This window comes from Plasmodium berghei (genome assembly GCF_900002375.2).
Source record: "Plasmodium berghei ANKA genome assembly, chromosome: 12".
Taxonomy (NCBI): Eukaryota; Apicomplexa; class Aconoidasida; order Haemosporida; family Plasmodiidae; genus Plasmodium; species Plasmodium berghei.
Window position 1 is genome coordinate 1,129,073 of NC_036170.2, and position 22,082 is coordinate 1,151,154.

The 22,082-nt window shown below is 21.8% G+C and overlaps 7 protein-coding genes across 7 annotated transcripts; 4 read left to right on the forward strand and 3 right to left on the reverse strand.

The window, feature by feature from the left end:
• Positions 1–493: 493 nt before the first annotated feature.
• Positions 494–4,056, forward strand: PBANKA_1229000 (Plasmodium exported protein (PHIST), unknown function; the record flags this gene model as incomplete). Its single annotated transcript, XM_034566364.1, has 2 exons — positions 494–697; positions 841–4,056. The coding sequence occupies 2 exons, from the start codon at positions 494–496 to the stop codon at positions 4,054–4,056; spliced, it is 3,420 nt and encodes a 1,139-aa protein (XP_034422968.1).
• A 1,573-nt stretch (positions 4,057–5,629) lies between these two features.
• PBANKA_1229100 (pre-mRNA-splicing factor CWF7, putative) lies at positions 5,630–6,433 on the forward strand (the record flags this gene model as incomplete). The annotated part of the gene is made up of 1 exon (XM_034566365.1): positions 5,630–6,433. The coding sequence occupies one exon, from the start codon at positions 5,630–5,632 to the stop codon at positions 6,431–6,433; it is 804 nt and encodes a 267-aa protein (XP_034422969.1).
• Positions 6,434–7,213: 780 nt separating this feature from the next.
• On the reverse strand, positions 7,214–8,260 carry PBANKA_1229200 (60S ribosomal protein L19, putative; the record flags this gene model as incomplete). The annotated part of the gene is made up of 3 exons (XM_034566366.1): positions 7,214–7,647; positions 7,781–7,886; positions 8,258–8,260. 3 exons carry the CDS (start codon positions 8,258–8,260, stop codon positions 7,214–7,216), a joined length of 543 nt encoding a protein of 180 aa, XP_034422970.1.
• Positions 8,261–10,001: 1,741 nt separating this feature from the next.
• Positions 10,002–11,705, reverse strand: PBANKA_1229300 (conserved Plasmodium protein, unknown function; the record flags this gene model as incomplete). The annotated part of the gene is made up of 1 exon (XM_034566367.1): positions 10,002–11,705. The coding sequence occupies one exon, from the start codon at positions 11,703–11,705 to the stop codon at positions 10,002–10,004; it is 1,704 nt and encodes a 567-aa protein (XP_034422971.1).
• Positions 11,706–13,202: 1,497 nt separating this feature from the next.
• PBANKA_1229400 (conserved Plasmodium protein, unknown function) lies at positions 13,203–14,792 on the forward strand (the record flags this gene model as incomplete). The annotated part of the gene is made up of 2 exons (XM_034566368.1): positions 13,203–14,644; positions 14,735–14,792. 2 exons carry the CDS (start codon positions 13,203–13,205, stop codon positions 14,790–14,792), a joined length of 1,500 nt encoding a protein of 499 aa, XP_034422972.1.
• Positions 14,793–15,672: 880 nt separating this feature from the next.
• On the reverse strand, positions 15,673–16,800 carry PBANKA_1229500 (endonuclease III-like protein 1, putative; the record flags this gene model as incomplete). Its single annotated transcript, XM_034566369.1, has 1 exon — positions 15,673–16,800. One exon carries the CDS (start codon positions 16,798–16,800, stop codon positions 15,673–15,675), a length of 1,128 nt encoding a protein of 375 aa, XP_034422973.1.
• A 1,182-nt stretch (positions 16,801–17,982) lies between these two features.
• PBANKA_1229600 (conserved Plasmodium protein, unknown function) lies at positions 17,983–21,788 on the forward strand (the record flags this gene model as incomplete). The annotated part of the gene is made up of 3 exons (XM_034566370.1): positions 17,983–18,061; positions 18,160–19,163; positions 19,293–21,788. The coding sequence occupies 3 exons, from the start codon at positions 17,983–17,985 to the stop codon at positions 21,786–21,788; spliced, it is 3,579 nt and encodes a 1,192-aa protein (XP_034422974.1).
• Between the last annotated feature and the right edge of the window lie 294 nt (positions 21,789–22,082).

The window sequence follows — 22,082 nt, forward strand, 5'->3', positions numbered from 1 at the left end:
TTTTATTGTAGGAAGCATAGGCTTAAAATATTACATTTTATATTATGAAAATAATATTTTTTTTATATAAAAAAGAAATAATTAGTACTTTGGTTTATTATTATTAGAACCGCATATTTGCAATATATGTATGATCAATATTTCATACTTAAAAAATAGAGATAAAGTCGTAATATTATAATATTTTTAAATATTTTTGTATTGCCCCCAAAATAAATATAATACATATATTTTTATTATTATTTTTTAGAAAAAATATAAAAAATGTATCTAAGGCTTGAAAAATAGATCAGAAAAATTGCAAATAAATAAATAAATATATAATGTTTTTATTTTTCGAATTAATAACATGTATTTTTTAATAATATATACATTTTAATAATATATTTATGCTACGTATCTTAGAATCATTAATTTAATATTAATGTTTTTTGGAAAATTACATCTTCTATTTATGTTTTAGTTTTTATGTAATAATAAAAATTTTAATGATATGGATTCAGGTAAATTGCCTATTATAATTCTTCCATCTTCGGGTCCATCCGTTTCACTTATTAACAAAAATGTCAATGATAGAAAGTTAAAAAAAGGAAATAGAAGGGGCTATAGAAAAAATAGTTTTGAAAGATTCAACTTGGCTTCTGCATTTTATAAAGTTATTTTAGCTTTTGGAATCATTATTGTTGTATTTCTAGATGTATGAAAAAAATAAAAAATTTATTTTCCATCCTATTATTTTTACTCAAAATTATAATATGCTTATCTTCCTTTTAGATATATATATATATTCATCTCATATAATACCTTCATTATTTCATTTTTTTTTTTTTCTTATTATAGAATGATAGTATATACTCTAACTCTGGATTTTCTAGAATCACAAAAGAAGGTAGAAATTTAAGCGAAGCAATTGTTCCTGATGAAACTCCAAGTACTGGATTTGTGGAAACTGGGGTATCAGAAAATGATGAAAATCATGGTGAAAAAAACGATAATGATTCAACACATGCTACTAGCTTTGAAGATTCTAACAAATCAGAAAGTAGTCATACATATTTAGATACCACTAAAGAGAAAGAAAATGAAGAAAATAATGACTCTAAGGGCAATGTTGCTCAGAATTTTCAAAAAAGTAACATTTCTAGTAATCAAGTTGAATGCACTGATGATGTTAAACTTACTGAAACAGACAATTATGATAAGGAATATGAACAAAATGGTGATGAGCATTATTATGCTGAAAAAAAATACAAGCAGGAATCTTATGATCAAAATATTTTACATAATCCCGATATTCAGCATGCATTAAGCATGATCCCCTCTGATTCTATAATAAAATCATTTTTGCATACTTCTTTAACAATATCACCTGAAGATGATGAAATAGATAATCCTTATAGAGAGAAAACACAACATGATATAGATTCAATGCATTTTACCCAATGGGTTGATTATATGAAATATGCAGTTCAAGAAGTAGATCAAGATCATGAACAAGGAACATCTAAACAATTGCCTGATACTGAACCTTTAAAACCTGAACAAAAATATTATATTGAGCCTTCAAAACCTGAACAAGAAGAAAATATTGAGCCTTTAAAACCTGAACAAGAAGAAAATGTTGATCCTTTAAAACCTGAACAAGAAGAAAATATTAAGCCTTTAAAACCTGAACAAAAAGAAAATATTAAGCCTTTAAAACCTGAACAAGAAGAAAATATTAAGCCTTTAAAACCTGAACAAGAAGAAAATGTTGATCCTTTAAAACCTGAACAAGAAGAAAATGTTGATCCTTTAAAACCTGAACAAGAAGAAAATATTAAGCCTTTAAAACCTGAACAAAAAGAAAATATTAAGCCTTTAAAACCTGAACAAGAAGAAAATATTAAGCCTTTAAAACCTGAACAAGAAGAAAATGTTGATCCTTTAAAACCTGAACAAGAAGAAAATGTTGATCCTTTAAAACCTGAACAAGAAGAAAATGTTGATCCTTTAAAACCTGAACAAGAAGAAAATGTTGATCCTTTAAAACCTGAACAAGAAGAAAATATTAAGCCTTTAAAACCTGAACAAAAAGAAAATATTAAGCCTTTAAAACCTGAACAAGAAGAAAATGTTGATCCTTTAAAACCTGAACAAGAAGAAAATGTTGATCCTTTAAAACCTGAACAAGAAGAAAATATTAAGCCTTTAAAACCTGAACAAAAAGAAAATATTAAGCCTTTAAAACCTGAACAAGAAGAAAATGTTGATCCTTTAAAACCTGAACAAGACGAAAATATTAAGCCTTTAAAACCTGAACAAGAAGAAAATATTAAGCCTTTAAAACCTGAACAAGAAGAAAATATTAAGCCTTTAAAACCTGAACAAGAAGTTGAGTATGCACCATTAAATAATAAATTTATTATGGAATCTAAAAATAATCAAAAAAAACAATTAGGACATTTCGATTCAAGTTATGACTATAATCTAGATATAATCGATGAAACTGAAATGAATTTGTTGTTTGAAGATTCCAAATCATATAGTGATATCCAAAAAACAACTAATAATGGTTCACATTATAGCGAAAAAGAACCTCTAAGTATGCGGGACGAGCCTAGTGGTTTATATAAAAATAAAACAAGTGGTAATTCAAAAGGTTCCAATCCCAATGTTCGTGGTAATGAAGAAGTGAGTATGGGAATATGGGATGGTTTGAAACCTTCTTCAATGAGCAGAAGTCAAGGAATGACCATAAATCAATATCCATCAACAAGTGGAACCCAAGGAATAACCATAAATCAATATCCATCAACAAGTGGAACCCAAGGAATGACCAGAAATCAATATCCATCAACAAGTGGAACCCAAGGAATGACCAGAAATCAATATCCATCAACAAGTGGAACCCAAGGAATGACCAGAAATCAATATCCATCAACAAGTGGAACCCAAGGAATGACCAGAAATCAATATCCATCAACAAGTGGAACCCAAGGAATGACCAGAAATCAATATCCATCAACAAGTGGAACCCAAGGAATGACCAGAAATCAATTAATTGGAGAGATGTATAATATTGATGAGCGTAAAATAGAAGAACCAATGTGGTTAGGTTTGAAAAGCTCATATAAACCTACTCCAAGAAAACCATATGCATCAAACTTTTCTGATATGGAAACATTCCCACGAGAAAATTATTCAAGAAATAAACATGAGGCATTTGATAGATTCGATTCACACAATATGCCAAGAGGTCATAGTACTAAATACCCTACACGCACATCTTCAGAATTTCATAATCCAATGAATAGATATAATTCTAGGGGCACTTCAAACTCAGGAAGTATATTAAATTCAATGAAAAGTTTACGAGGAAATGATTCTCATAGACTAGATAATGGACAAAATTATATGAGTGAACCAATATCTACAACATCCATGGGAAACCATAAATTATATTTTGGAAGTAAAAATACTCAAGAAACTATAAGTACATCATTCAAATCTAAATCAAATGATTATAAGGGTCTTGATCAACAGAATAAAGCTAGTAATTATAATTCAGATACAGATGCAGTTATAGATAGTAAAGAAGTAAGTGAAACTAATTTTAGTCCAAGAAAGTCACCAGATGCTCAAATCAAAGAAATGAATGATCATATAAATGAAAAAATTGACATGTTAGATGAAAATGCAACTCCAGATGTATTTCGTAATATTTGGACAATTTTCATTTCTGCTGAAACTAAAAAATTGATGATGACTCAAGAATATGTATTACAATATTCTATATATCTACAAAAACGAAATAAATTATATCCAGAAATGCGCACGGCGGCATGGTGGAAAGTACATTATTCTATGATTAATAAATTTATAAAGCGTGAAAAAGAAGAGGTTTCTGAATTAAAAGAATTATTAAAATCATCTACTAATACATATTCTAATTTCGTCACGTTTATTAGAAATAAAATGGAGTCTTGGAAAGAATTCCAGAAAGAAATTAAAGATACATGGTTGGCAACTTTAACATACAAAATTAATAAATACAGTTCTCAAGACAATTATTAAAAGTTGCTGTTGAAATAAATTGAGAATAAATCCTACTTTAATACCACTGCTTAATATACTTCGCTTTATATACAGTAATATATAATTACAATTATTTGAACACATGCAGCTATCCCTTTTTTTTTGGAAAAATATTTTTGCTTTCAGCCACATAAAGGCTTATTTAAAAGAGCCAAGGTTTTTTTTTGCTTCTAATATAAATAAAAATACTACAAAATAAATGAACAAAATTGATGATTATTATAAGTGTTTATCTTTCCCATGTAAGATTTAGAAGTTATTATTATGTGAGTAAAGAGACTTACAAATGTTTGTACAATAATTTTTGTTTAATTCAAATATTTTTATTATTTTACGTAGGCTATAAATTTATATTTTTATGAGAAATATATGTATTTCTCTAAAATGTTTTATTTCAAAAAAGAAAATTATTTGCACTGTTGCAATTTCTTATGATAATGCATAAATTTTGATATTATTCCTATTTGTTAATTTGAATTAACCGATATTTATGTAAACATAGCTTACTTAAAATATCTGATAATATGTTATATATATAGTATATCTATAGAAATGTCATGATTTTGTACACCTATTATAATTATTACATATATAGAACAAAATTAATTTTTTTTATTCTCCGTTTGAAACAATGTCTTAGTATTAACAACTTTGTATGCAAAATTTGGATAAAGAATATATATAATATTATATATACAATGTGTTTGAAATATTTTGAATATAGCGTATGCTTAAGGTGAAAATGTGACATTCGCCGTTATTCTTAGTATTATCATATTTATAAAAATATGTATACATACCGAATTGACATAAAAAAACTAAAACTCACAAAGCGTTATTTCACTTTTCCCCTAATATATATTGAACAAAAAAAAAATAAATGTTAAGTCAAAATTAAAAAAAAAAAAAATATACATGCATATAGTCAGCATACGTTGAATGAAAATTAATTGAAAAATGGGGAGAAACCCTTTTATGTATAATAGGCTGCATTTTTGTCGATTTAACGATTTTTAAAATATTCCATAAAATTTTGTTCATTCCCTTGCTTACTGTTAAAGGGGCAAATTAGTATTTAATATAATATCATTAAAAACAAATAAAATGTTATTGCAATTTTGAACATTAAAAAAAAAAACAAATATGCATATATTCTCAAATAATTTGTTTTCTTTTTGTCCTTTTTTTTATTTGAATACCAAAAAATAAAGCAGTAAACAATAATTTGCATGAATTTTATATTAATGAAAAATAGCATAAAAAAAAAAAAAATACAGCCAAAAAAACAGCCAAACAAAATTATGAAAATTTGTTCAACTTTTTAAAATATTTTAATACATTAATTTTTTATGATAATTGAAAGTTCTTATAAAGTTTGTATAGAACGTTATCGAATGGTGAATTGGGCTCATTTTACATAATCCGTATAGCAAAGATAGTAATAACGTAATATTAAAAAATGCACACATAAATAGGTATATATATATATATATATGTAGTAGTACATTTCTTAGTGTTTTTTCTTACAAACTTGTAAAATACAATTGTAAATATGGAGACCAATGCGAATGAAAGTAATGAAGAAAATGGGGATACAATAAATGGTCCAATGGAAAATATTGAGAATAGAAATAATGATTATACTTTAAATGAAAATACTGAAGAAAAAAAAAAAAAAAAAAAAACTGAAAAGCTATATAAATCAATTGAATTACACTATTTAGTAAATGCATTACCATATATTGATTCGTATGATAATGAATTGGGGCAAAATGCTAAAAAGTTAATCGAAGAAGAAATGCATATAATGAAAGAAACAAATCAAGTAAAACAATATTTAGAAAATTTCCCGATTCCTGATTTATTATATTTAAATAATAAAAATTCAATTATACAGAACGAATTAAAACGATGTGAACAAAATAATAAAATGACCCTACTAAATTTTGATCACTATAATATTGAAAATAATTCAACAAGTAATATAAATAATAATAGTACTGTTAATCAAGCTAAAAAAACATTTGAAAATCATCAGCTAGTTTTAGAAAATTTACATAATGCTTTAATTAATATAGAACTTATGAATAAATACAAAGAAGTTATATGGAGTGAACATATGAAAACATTTACTCAAGTTGATATTAATTTACAAAATTCAATTAAATCATTAAAAGAAAATATTGATAATATAAATAAAAAAAGAAAACTACACCACTTAAGTTATGTTAACGATTTAACAACTCTACAAAATGAACGAAAGGATTTCAAAAGAAAAAATTCGCTAGTTCTCAAAGAAATTAAAAAGTTAATATCAGAAAATATGTTAATGAAGTACAAGCAAAATTTAATATAGCTATTATTTTTTGTCAAACAAACTTTTCTTCCCTTTAAATAGTAGACGGAAAAAATTAATTCGATTATCCATCTATTTCACCCCTATATATTTAATTGTCTTCTCAAATCGTTTTACTTTATTTTTTTTTGTGTATAATCAATGCACATTCCGCATAATAATGTTATTAACATTTTTCATCTTTTTGATTGTTTTCTTCCAGTGGTTAAGGAAATTAACAGAAGAAAAAGGGAACTTATTTGTTTAGTGAAAATTAAAAAAAAAATGTACAATAATATATAAAAATATATAATAATTTTTTAATAGTTAATTTTAGTCCGTTTAAAAAGTGATGTATAAAATAATAAGTTTTACTTTTTTTTTCGAATGAAATAAAATTAGCGCACGTAACAAAGTAAAATATAAATGAGTTTTATATAATATGCATATTTATTTAGAACCACGAATATATACATATATAAATGTATTAATATTGAAAATTGTACATATATATTATGTACAAGCCCATTTTACCATAAGGACTATATATTTTGAAATTTCTAATATACGCACAAATACACAAACATATATATTGATATACATTATATATATTTGTTTTTCCATTTCTTCATTCTTTTGTTTCAAAAAATATCGTTCGAATTAGGTTCTTTTAATTCAAAAATTTATAAACAATATATATTCTTTGTAATTAGTAATATTATTATATTAATAGAATGTTATACCGGTTGGGGCTTAAATAAATATCTACATATATTATACAGAACACATTTTTTTTGTTATTTATTGTTCTTTATCTTTTTTCATTTTTCTTTTATTTCTTAAAATTTGTGCTTTTAATCTTTTAGCTTCTAATTGATCAGCTATAGTTTTCTTTTTCAATATTTCAGCTTTTTCTCTTTGTATAGCTTCAATTAAAGTTCTTTTGTTTTTAAATTGGTTACCTTTGCATCTTAAATAAAATGAGTGATATAAATGTCTATCTATTTTTTTTGAATCTCTAAATCTTTTTAATAATCTTCTTAATACACGTTGGCGTTTAATCCATAATGTTTTTGTATTTGTTCTAGCATTTTTTGTACCTCTTCTTTTACCTATTCCCATATGTCGTCCCTTTCTTTTGGCTAATTTATATAATCGAACTCTTGCTCTACTATATACCTTAGGTGGTTTTTTTAGGATTAATCCTTCTTTGTATAATTTTCTTATGCTAAATCCTGTAAAAAAAAAAAAAAAAATTATATGCATATGCACATGGAAAACATATTATACAACTTAAAATTTGTACCATCAAAGTATTATTAAAATTTTATATGTAATGAGAGTTTTTTTTTTCTTTTTCTATCTTACTTGAATTAGCTAGCGATATTTCGTTAATTTCATTTGGGTCCATCCATATTTTATTTTTTCCGCATTTTAAAACGGAAGCTGCTAATCTTTTTTGCAACTTAAGCGACTAAAGGAAAAAAAAATGTATATATATATATATAATCGAAATAATTATGACATGTTTGCTTATTCTACAATATGAGATCTATTTATGTATTTAATTGTTTCTTTATAAAAAAAGAGAGATGATTAAAAATTAATAGAATAGAATAAGAGTGTATAGGGGAGTAAGCACAAAATGCTTGAAACACAAAAGTTGAGATCTATATATATATATCATGGAAATATTTAATATTATATATCATAGAATAAATATTTGAATCTCCTTATTTCTGGAAATTCGTTGCAAATTTTTACATTACTTTCATTTTTAAAACATGTAAAATACATATATATTTATATAAAAATGTAACTATTTTTGTATTTTTTTGTTATTACCATTTTAAAGATATATATTTTTGTATTAATGCTTTTCTCTGTGTTTTAATAATTTTATTAAATTATTATTTTAATTAAAAGAATAACTTTTTTTCTTTCTATTTTTATTTTTCTTTACATAATTTTTTTAATTAATTTTCAAAGTTATTTAAAAAAATTCCAAAACTGGAAAAAAATTATTAAATACCCATTTATTGCATATAATAATAATAATGTATATGGATATATATTAATTATTATTCTTACTATAAAACATACTTACGATGCTGACTACGCTATATTTTATATATATATATAATAATTATGTATGGAAAACTTAATAAAATTAAAAAACAATAATAAATAGAAGAATAAAATAAATTAATGGGTATAAAAAGCACCTAAAACAGTATACGGATTTGTATGCATATAATATTTCCCCTTAATATATAATTGTTTTTTTTATAAGTTCTTAAAAATATAATTTGTTATGCCCTATACAATTTTGGCCTTATAAAATAAATAGCATATATATATTATTTATATATATACTGATAAAATGTAAGTATATATTTAATGCCTATTTTTATATGTAAATTAAAAATATTTATATTGCCAAAAAAATATCGGTTAATAAGTAAATACACTATATATTAATTAATTAATTAAAGTACATGACAAACTTAACAATTTTATTTTTATATAGTAGTAATTTTCAACATGACATGCAATTAATTATAAATACGTATGCATTAATTTTACTTATCTATAAACTTAGTAGCATACAGTTATGCTTATGATGAATATAATTTAAAGGTCTTAAATAAATTTTGCCTTTTTTTTTTTACTTGGTGTTTATTTGATTTTTTCTTCATTTTTTTAATTCATTTTACATTCCCGCGTTAAATATTTAAATAATATTTGATTAATTATAAATATAGCACCTGGGGACTTAAACACCCCCCTGGCTCCCTTTGTAGTTTTTTGGAATGAACAACATTTTAAAATGGACTAAAACAATACTACAATGAAAAATAGTATATTTTTTTTTTTTTATTATATTTATAATTAATAAAGTCGGAAAAAATAACAATAAAAAATAATGGGAAAAATAGGAAAATAAAAAATATTCAAATGAAAAATTCAAAAATAAAAGAAATAAGAGCAGCATATGCTGCCTATAATTAACATATAAAAATTTGTAGTTTTATTATGCGAGTTATCAATTAATTCGTTTTTAATTTTCTCAAATGTGTGCATATATAATGTTCGACCTATAAATATGTATATATATATATATATATGTAGCTATTTTCTATATTATGAACACATTAAAAAAAGGGCAAGAATAATATACCCTTTTTAATTTGTATACAACCTTATATATATACTTCGATACAACAACTCTAATTTATTGCCTTCATCATATTATGCATATATAATAAAAAAAAAAAGTTAAAATGATATATTTATTTTTTTTTAAACTCTACGAAGAAATAAATTATAAATGAAAAAAGAAAAGACCTTTTATTTGCATATAAAAAATATATTAAATATATGTTTGTTTTTCTTTTGTCTATATAAAGGGCTCTTTTTGTTATAAGTATATATATATGGCCACAAATTGGAATAAAACCATTTATAACAAATGCATATACATATACTTGATCAATAATCGATCAACTATTTAGTATTTTAAAAAAAAAACTGAATTATAAGACCAGTTCTACATATATGTGTCTTCTATATGTATAAATCAGTGTAATTATGTAAAAAGATTTTTTAAAATTTGATCTAAAAATATCTCGGTATTAGTAGAATAAGTATAACTAATTTGATTAAAATGCATAAACATATAAACTTCTATCATAATTAATAAAAAAAAAACATAATTTCTAATATAAATATAACCATATATTTCTATGTGTTTATTATGAATTAAAATAGAAAAATCATAACCCTTTTCCACTTTATTTTTAAAGACAATAGGATTTAGATAATTATGTAATTCACCATTTGCAGTATTAGTAATTTTAATTTCTTTGGTATTAATATTATGATATGTTTTAAAATAATTGGTTGAATTATTTGTAAATATATTTGTTTTCATTATTTTTTGATATTTTTGCATTGCGTCTTTGCAAAAATAATAAAATTTTTGATTTCCAGAAATTACTTTATATTTAACAGAAATTCTAATTGAATTAAATGTTTTTTCAAATAAAAATTTTATTATTTTACTTTTTTTTTTTAAAATAATAATTTTTTTTTTTTTTTTTATAAATTTAAAATTTTTTTGAAAACTATTCCTATTTTTTATTTTATCTATTATTTCGACATAAGGCATTTCAACATAATTAGACATCCCTTTATAAAATATATTTGATTTTATGTTACCCAACATATTTTCAATGTAATCTTTTATTTTTCCCCAAAAACTTAATTCATTTTTTGTTAAATTTGACATAAATATTTGTAATAAGCATACATTTGAAAATTTTGTACATAATATATTTTCCCTATCGCCATTATTATTATAAAAATTATGCATATCTTTTTTTTGTTTTAAGCAACATCGACATATATATTTTTCAAATTTTTTTTCCTTATTTTTTTTTTCATTATCCCCTGAAATAACAAATTTTTTTTTTTCAAACTTAATAAAATTATCATTTTTATTAAATTCTAAATTATTTGGAAGACTGTTACTTTTCTCTATTTTCGTTTTAAATAATTCTTCTTCATTATTTATTTCCATATGTTCATCTTCAAATTCAATTATTTGATTAGCTTTTTCATAAAAATAATTATAATCACTATCGTTCGTTACTTCAGATACATCGAAATATACATCACTTAATAACTCGTTTGAATTTTCGAAACATATTTTTTTTTTTTTATTTTTAAATATACTAAAAAATTCAAAGAATGTTTCATTTGGTTTATCATGTGTGCATATATCAACATTAGTTAAAATATTATGGATATATCTTTTCATATAAAAAAAATAATTATGTTTTAACAAAAATTTGAATTTTTTTTCATAAAATATATCCATTTTTTTGTCATCAAAATCTGAATTTTCCTTAGTCTTTTCTTGAAAATTTTCCGTGATAATACTAGTTTGCTCTGTTTTTATATTTTCCAAATTATCATGATTAATGAAAATTTTTTTATCTTGAAAAAAATAATATAAGTTTAATTTATTGTCTTCATGTTGTTCATTATCCTTTTCGCTATTTTTAGTTTTTTTTTTCTCTTTATTATATTTTATACTTAAAATAAAATTAAATAAAAATATATTTTTTTCAATTAATAACCCATTTAAATTATTGAAATTGTTTTTTTTGCAAAAGGAATATCCTTCTTTGCAATCATACAACAAATCAAATGATGAATTATTTTTTTTACTCTTTTTATTTTTAACACAATTAAATATCTTTTCATTTCCTTCACTATATCTTTTCATTCTCGAAATAATATTTTTTTTTGTGGGGGTGGGAATATATATATATATATATGTGTGTGTAATGATTATAATATGAACACAATATTTTGCTTATATCAATATAGCATACATTTATAAAACATAGACAAATTATGAGAATTAGATCTACCACACATATTTATGTATTTCAGGATATTACTAATTCAATAAATATTTATAATATATATGACAATATATAGAAATGTGCACATATTATATTTTTCAAACTATTAGCATATACTACATTTTTTTCCTACAAAATATATGTCTGTGGGTATAGGGGGTGAATACGTGCATGTATCATGGATTCTGTAAATTATCATGTTTTGTTTCTATATGTCTCTGCAATAAATATCACATGATTTCATTTGTTTTGGGATAGAAAAAGCATAAGATAAAATTGGAAAATATCAATGATGCAAACTTATATATAGAAATGCATATGGGTATGCATATATATATATATATGTTGTTGTTTAGCGTAATGGAATAAAACAAAAATAACAATATAGGATATGTTAATAAAAATCGTCTACAAATATGCATACATAGATCTGTTTACAATAATATGATGTTTTTTGTTCTTAGGAAAAAATGAATTAAAAATATGCAGCATTTTTTATATATATAAACAGTGTGTTAAACATTCATGATATTTGGTGCAACTTAATTTTAGAAACTTTATATATTATAAGATGCAAATATAAAATATTTTTTATATTTATATTACCATATTTTTAGTTTTATTTTTTTTTAATTGTAAATATGTAGAAATGATATATATTCTATGTATTTAATTATTGCATAAATTGGCACTAAAATGAGTTAAATCTGTTATTTTCTAAAAAAAATAATTTTTCTTTCTTTTCCACTCTTTCTTTTAACATTTTATTTATAAAACAGAGATAAAGAATGTAAAATAACATCAACTACATTTAGTATATCTGCAATATATTGCCATTTTTATTTTATATATTTTTTTATGCATACTACATTTTAAAATGTATTATTTTATGCACACATATAATAAAAAACATGATTTTTATATTTCTCTATTTTTTGAATGCTGATTATAAATTTTTACAAAATTAGGAAAGTAAAATCAAACATAATGTCTATATAATTTTTTTTCTACAAAAGACAACTTTGTTAAATAATTTCGTCGTTATTTATTTATTTATTTATTATTTTTTTTTTTATAGCAGCATATATTTTAAAAATTAATAAAATCGAAAATAACACATTATATAGATATTAATGTATGGGCCTATAAGATGGCTACATGAATAGTTTATTTATTTTTTAATTTATATACATTGATTTTTAATATATTACTGATATTATTAATATATGATTATATTTTTAATATGTTTTAGCATATATTCTTCAAAACAATTATTATTTGTATTTACATTTTATGTTTTGTATATATAGTTTAAATTTACACACATTTTGAACACAGTAAAATTATACCTTAAAATGACAAGCATTAAATTGGATAAAAAAAAAGACGAATGTGAAAAAAAATACTATGATAATAATCGATGTGTGTTAAATGAAATAAAGTTGGAAAACAAATTTTCAAATATCAAAGACATTGAATTTAAATCGAACAAAAATAATAAGAAAGAAACATTTATAAATAAAAAAAGGAAGAATGAAAATATATTAACTCAAAGAATTGTTCAAATAAAAAAAGAGAATACACATGTTTTAAATAATTCTGATATAGTATGCAATATATTATCATTTTTAACATTTGCTGAAAGGTGGAAATATAAAATAATAAGTATGTCTTTTTATAATGCATTTAATACAAAATATGGATGGAATAGTGTTGATTTTCGTTTTTTTAATATAGATTTATTAAATATGAATTTTTTGGATAAATATAAAAAACTTCTTTTTAACACAAATGGATTATTTTTATCAGTTCATGAAAATGAGAATGTAGAAGAAATAATTAATTTTTCTATAAATAATTTTAAAAATATTAAAGATCTTAGATTATATTTTCGAAAAAAAAATACAAATTATATATATGAAGGTATACACCCAACTGTTGCAAATTTATTAAACAATAAATTTTTAAATGAAAAAAAAAAAAAAAAAAAAAAAAACGAAAAATACACTTTTAATAATACTTGTTATGCGCCTAATCAATTAGAAGATATATTGAAATTTACAGAAAATGAAACAGAATCTTATCATACATATAATTCTAATAATAATGAATCAGAAATAGACAATAAACAATTTCATGAATATAATAATATTAATTATTATTTTAGCACATTTCCATATTATTCTATTGATTATGATCCCGACTTTTCTGAATCATTTTTCACTAATTGTAATACATTTCATCTTTCACGATCCAAAAATTCCCCAAAAAATTCTGAGAATAATAATATAAAAAATGATACAATACAAAAATATATGAATATTTTAAAAAAAAATAATGTGTGTAAAAATTTAGAAATGAAAATCGATTTTCATAATTTAGAAAGATTAGTATTGGATGTGGAAATTAAAGGAAATGATCTTTTATGTTTTGTTGGAAAATTCAAAAATTTAAAAGATATAATAATTAGTAAATTATTATATTCTGATAATTTAAATAGATCTCAAATTGTAACAATATTTACTTGTTTTGTTGATAAAATTAAACAAAATAATATTCGAATTATACAACTTGGCTTATATTTTAGACATGAACACAAAAAAACAAATTATTTAAATAACGAAACATTTAGAAAACTTTTAAATGAACATACTAATTCTTTTTATGATATTAATAATGAAGAAGGGGATGAATTAATATCTATTTTGTATAAAAAACATTCAGAATCATTATATTGTTTGTGGAGTAATGATTTATTTATATCCTATGAAATGTATGAGAGTATCAAAAAATTTAGGTATATTTAGAAAAATTTCAAAAATTTTTATTTTTCCTATCCAATTTTATTAACATATTCATTTTATTTCTCACTTTTTTTTATTTTTAGAAATTTAAAGATATGGACTCTTCCAGGATGGAGTGCCTTGTCTTTTGCCAAACTATAAAATTATAATAATATATTTTTTTAATTTTTTATAAAAAAATAAAAAGGATTGTATAATTATTTTCATGCTTGTATTTGTTTTATTCCACAACTATACATTTTCTGATTTCCTATTTGATTTACTTTTTTGTGTAATGATAAAATGCTTTATAATATTTTAAATCAATTCCGATAATTTATCATATTACATTTATCTAATATATTGATATTCTAGTATTTGAACTAGTTTCAATATTATTAAGAAATGTACATGCACAAATATATGTGTATATATTTATTTCCCTTTTTTTTTTTTTTTACATTGTCTATAATTTGGTTTTTCCAAGAACAAAATACTTTTGTGATATTTCGTCCTTAATTTGAGTAAATTTATCAAGTTTGATGCATTTTACATGATTCCTATATCTATTATTTTTTTTTCTTGTATTGTATTTCTTAGTTTTTAATATTTTTTAGTATTTATTCAGTGTTAATATATTTATTATTTTTTGTTCTTAAAAATGGACATGCTTACGCCCCAATAATTTGTATTAATAAACATGTGACATCAAACAAATTTAAAAACATATCAATCAATTAAAAATAAAGTAATCACATTAATTTAAAACAAAAAAATATATTCACAGGAAGCAAATAATTGCAGACAGAATAAAAAAATAAACATACGCATATTTAACAAATCGCTATGTTTTATGTGATAAGAAAAAAAATGAATTAGTTGAAACTTAATTAAAAATTAATAAAAAATAAATCCTTAAAAAATATGGAAAATTAGCTAGCTCCTCAAAAAAAAAATACAAAATTTCTGACATGTTCATAAAAAGTGAGGCCATTCGCACATCTATAAATAAATATACATATTTCTCTGGATGATCTCATTTCTATTCACTGTGATCTTTTTTTTTTTTTTTCTTGACAAAGTTATCATTGTAATATTGGCAATAATCTGTAAGTGTACATTTTCCACACAATGGTTTTTTTCCTTTGCAAATTACTTGCCCAAAGCCAACTAATAAATGATTTAGTTCTGACCATAGTTCTTTATCCACAAAACTTTTTAATTTTATTTGTGTATCCAATTCATTTTTCGTATAAACCCAATTTAAACGATTAGATATTCTATGCACGTGTATATCAACAGCTATACCTTCATGTTTATTTAAAGCTGTTTGTAAAATAAGTTGTGAAACTTTTTCCCCAATACCTGGTAGTTTTATTAATTCTTCATAATTATGTGGTATATCCGAGTTATATTTTTCTTTTAAAATTTGGCAAATTTTAATAATTTGTTTTGATTTAACGTTATAAAATCCTACTCCAAATATCAATTTTTTTAATTCTTCTTCAGGGGTCTTTAATATGTTTTCAACATTTAGTCCATGTTTTTTTAATCTATCCATTACCATAGCTGTTACCTCATCTTTTGTTCGAGATGATAATAAACACGAAATTAAAGTTTGAAATCTAAAAATTTTTAAATCATCAGTTTGTTCGCTTAGCATATGACATCCATATTTATCAACTGGAGCATTTATATTTTTTCTCATTTCTTTTATTTTATTGTATGTTAGCATGAATATTTTTTTTTTCGTTTTTATATCATTTTCATTTTTTAAGTTTTTAATTATTTCATCATTTTTTTCACTTTTTATTGCTTTCCTTTTTGTTCTACCATATTTTGATGGGTTATTTTGGTTGATTTTATGAATGGAATTCAATTCATTTGCTTCATTTATTTTATGTGTTATTTCCTCTTCTTCTATATTGGCATATTTCTCTTTTTTAATTACATTGTTCACAAAATATGTTTTACATTGATGATTTAGTATATCATTGTCATTTTTTACAATGTTTTTTTTTATATTATTATGTTGGCTATTTGATGAGTGTTCATATTTTATTTGTATCTTCTTTACTCTATTTGGGGTGAAGTATTTTGACGATTTGTCCATTCCAAGAAAATATAAGTTAATGATGATAATGTTTTTAAGATTTTTGTGAAATTTCATAAAATATTGCAAATCGGATAAAATAAAAATTAAATAATATATCTTTGTGTAATATTCCAAAGAATATTCGAATTTTTCCAAATATTTCACATTATTCAGGCGTTCTAAAAGTTCTTAATATTCCAGAAAATTATATTTTTTGGCAATTATATATAACTTAAAAATATGCTTGATCTCATTTGCACACAACTTGGGAATATTTTGATTTTGCAAAATAAAAAAAAGTTCCAAAAAATATACATATATATGTATAGTAATCCAAAGCAAGCATACTACTCGCTCAACATTATTCAATTTATTATGTATATTTATTTCCTTCTATAACTGTTCGTTTCTATCTATATGTAATAATATCATTTATATTTATATTCTATATTGAATAATATAATTCCATTTTATTATGACATGTGCAGGTAAAAATTATAAATAAATATGTATATATTTTAAATAATGTGATAGCACGAATGATATAACTTTTAATTTTTAGTTCAATGCATATTAATTACGTTAATTTCCACTTTTTTATTATTTTCTGCATATTATATTTTAAGGAATGTTTCTTAGTACAGACTTGAAAATGTTATTATACAGAACCAAACAATTATATATATATATAATCATATGCTCATTACTATAATATGTTCATAAATGTATATTATTGAAATACATAGCATGTGAATATTTCAATTTTTATAATGTTATGGAAAATTTACTATAACTTTGGAATTTTGTTATTTTATACTTTCTATTATTTTTATTTATTTTCTGTGTTTACAACGTATTTTAAGTGCAATAAATATAATGATTTTCATGTTGATTTTTTTTTTCGTTCCCTTTTCATTTTTTCCCTCAACTGTTATTAAAGAAGAATTATGCATTATTAATTTCCCATATATATTTTCTTTTTATTTTTACATTTATTTTATATTTTTTTTATTATATTTCTTTTATCTTTAATTTTATGTTTTTTTCTCTTTCCCCTTTTCCCAATGCAATATTATATTTAAATTTTATGGTAATTAATACTTTTTATTATTTGATTATTAAAAACAAAATAACAATTAAGGGGAAACTTATCATCATGCTATTTAAAAAGCATAAAAAAATAATTAAAATCATTTTATGTATTATTTTTTTTCTTCTTTTCCTTCTCAAATTTTTTATATCCTTTAATAAAAATGAATGGAGAAAATGCATAAAGCAATTTTGTTCAAAGATGAAACTGAAAAGGCTATTGTCCATTTTATTGTATATCTTATAGGTAAAAAAAAAAACAGAAATAAAAATGAAAATTGTATACAAAAAAGACAATACAAAAATATAAAACATACATTATAACCACATTTTAACATTTTATAGGCATATTACTGATATTATGTATTTATTATAATTATATAATTTTAAAATATTACTTTTATTCCTTATTTTGGGCATTTATTGTTTCTATTCCATTACACCATATTAAAGTGAAATTGTCAGAATTCTTTAAAGAACAAATTATAAAAAAAAAAAATAAAACAAAGACATTGAGCTCAAGGAATACATATTATTGGGAATCCACTCTAAATGATAATGATAAAAAATTTAAAAAAATAAATATAAACTTAAGCAATGCGAAGAATACTACTAATTGGGGTGATATATTTTTTTCAAAGGAAAATGATAAACAACATATAGACACATTATATGATAGTGATAGTTATGAAATTAAAGAAATAAACAAATATGACAATTTAAGTGATAAAAATACATTAAACAATGGCATAAAAAAAGATTCAATTTCTCAATATGAAGAACAAGGGAAAAAAAACAAATTAATTAGTAGAATAAAACATTTTTTTTATAATATCACAAATAATATAAGAAAAGAGTTAGATATATATCATTATGTATTTTTTTTGATTATTAAACCTATATGGAAAGAAAAAAAAAATGATAATATTAATAGTAGTTTTGAAAATTATGAAAATAGGAATGGTAGTGAAATATATTTTTTAATTTTACACAGACTTACATTTTTTTATATTTTAAAAAGAATACTTCAGAAATATAAAGAATTTTTATTTTCAATTGCCTTTTTTATTATCATCTTTTTTATTATTTATAAAATTATAAAAAACATATGGCTTAAGTATTTTTATAATATATATAAAAGACAGTATGATAAATTCGCTAATAAATTATCTCTGAATTACACATATATATACAAACATTATATGAATAGTATATTGACAATATTGATCATAATATTTTCAATATTCATGTTTTCTTCGATATCATGCTTTTTTGTTTTCAATTTATATCGAGAATCTGTGTTTATAATCAATTCAATTAATAATTATATATCTTCAAATTTTAAGAGTGTAAGAAAAAAAAAAAAAATAACTAGCCAATTTACACACAATTGTTGAAATGAAATGTTTTTAAAAACAAAACATGTATAGTTTCCTTCTTTTATTAATTAATAATATGTATGTTTTTTCCTTTTTTAGTCATCCATAATTCAAACCTTTAGAGAATTTTATAAAAAACGTGGAAAAAATGATATCGAAAGTTTGTACGAACTAGCCAATATCACCAAATTACCATTTTTAAATAACAGCACAATATCTGTTATATCTTCACATTTAAAAAGAGCTATAGAGATATATGAAAATGTTTATTCTTATAATTTTATCAAACATAAGGGGATAACATTAAAGAGCTCTTGTTTGCTACTTATTCTCGAAAGGTTTATTAACATCAGGGAAAACAATCTTTTAAGTTTTAAGAAATATGTAATTTTTTTAAAAGAAAATATTAAAAAAAAAATATATGAACGTGACAGTACATATTTGTATTTAAAAAAATGTTTAATTAATGAACAAAAAAATAATAACTTTTTTTATAAATTCAAAAAATTGATTCAAGGTTTATCTAAAATACTATTTTTTTCAAATAATAATAAAATCTCACATAATGAAATAGAACATCAATCAAAAAATGCCCAATTGGGTGATGAAAATTATAGTGGGCATAGTATTTTTAAGACTGTTTTTGAAAGTGTAATGGTTGAAGAAAATATAAACGTTCAGAAAAAATTAGAAAGGGAAATAAACATTTCAGAAGAAAAAACATTTTTAGAGCAATCAAATGAACTGAATAAAGACGCAAAAATAAAAGAAGAAAATACAACAAATGAAATATTAGAAAAAGAAAGTAAAGAAATTCCTGTGGAAATTGATACAAAAAAAAGTAGCATATATTTAGAAGAAAGTGTAGATAAAACTACACACACAAATAAGCGTGATAAAATAAATATGGATAAGGATGAAAATGATTTAAATAATAATAGGAGTATTCAAACTGTAACAAAAAAATATGATTATGAGTCAAACAAGGAAAACAACTTTAAGTTTAAAGATTTTATAAATTATATAAATAATATATTTTTTTCGTTAAAAAAAATAGAAGATATTGGAAAATTAACAAAATATATTATATTTAATAATAGCTATGGTTTATTAAAAATTATGATATTTTTTGTACTGATTTTTTTAAATTTTTTTATGTTTACTTTTGATGCAATTATCCAAGCAATGATATTTTTTACAGCTTTATATTATTTAATATTATCAAAAAAATCAGTATTAAATTATTTAAAAGATTTATTATTAGTAGTTGACCCATCAAGTATTTTTTTTTATAATATAACAAAAAGTTTAAAAGCTATAATTATATGTACATTAAAAAGAATATATTTTTATACAATGTATATATGGTTAATATTTTCATTTTTCCAGTTTCCAATTATTTATGTTCCGACTTTAATGTGTATGATTTTATCCCTTATCCCAATTATATCGCCAGAAATACTTATATTAATAATAGTTTTACATTTATGGATTATACAAAAGCAAAAAATTATATCTATTATATTATTTATTGTCAATTTTTTTATTTATTTATATTTCACTACTACTATATATACTGAAATACCATACATACATGCATGGCTTGTTTCATTATCTCTATTTCTTTCAATTACAACTTTTGGATCAAAGGGTGTTATATTAGGGCCATTCATTGCGTCTATTCCTCTTATTTTACATCAAATTGCAATAAACCAAAATAATGCAGCAAATATTCGAAATATTCGAAGCAAAGAAATGAAAAAACAAAAATTGAAACAAAAACAAATACGAAAGCTCAAAGAAAAATATAAACAAAAAAAAAACCAACAAAGCACTGTTAATAACAAAATGGATAAAAGAGGAAACTATTACGAAACTAAAAAAAATTATAAAATTCCTTCAGAAATATTTAAAATTTCAAACAAATTTTCTCAAAATTATCGACGTCAATATAAAAGTAATGTGCCTATCAAAGCGCGAATAGATAAAGGATTAAGCATTGATAATTCTTTATTATTTAGAAATGGAAGTAAAAATAACCATTTTATGAAATTTAACTATGGTAATAAAGTTTTCCATAGAGAAGCATTAGAAGAATACAAAGATAGTATTGTATCTTTATTTGTAGATAATAAAAAAAAAAGACCGAAAAAAGCATTTTTGTGGAAAAATAAATTACATAAATTGTATAAAATTATTGAAATAAATAATAATGCATATAATAATTTTTTACAAGGAAATACAGAACAAAATCTATGCAAAAAAATAAACTCAAATTCTATACATAAAAAAAAAAGTGTTATACACAAAAGTTATGAACATTGTTCATACGAAAATATAGTCAACAATGATGATGAAAATAATAAGTTAGCTCTTTACATTTACAAACGTGATAAACAAAAAAAAAAAACAAAAAATAATAAGAATAATAAAAAAGAGACAAAAAATAATCTTCATTTAGTATCAAAAAAAATTAATAAACATAAAATAATCACGAAAAATTCTTTGCAAAAAACAAAAGATTTAGTAAATATTTATAGCAAGTTTCAAAATAATTTACAGCATTTTTTTTCTTACATAACAAATGATACATGATATTTTTTCATGTATTTATGTGATTGTGGAAATCAAATAGGAGAAAAATATTATAGCAACTATTTATTTTATATGTATTTTTTTTATATTATATATTTCGCTTTTTTTAGTCAAAATTTACGTAATTTATAATTTGCTTTCTTATTTCGTACAACATCAAGAATTGAATTAGTAAATAAAACGTCGATTGCGTTTTTATTATTTTGCCATATCTAAATTATTATGTATATGTGTTTTTCATTTTGATGATATGATTGCAATTTTTTTGATTTACTTTCTAATTTGTTTTTGTTT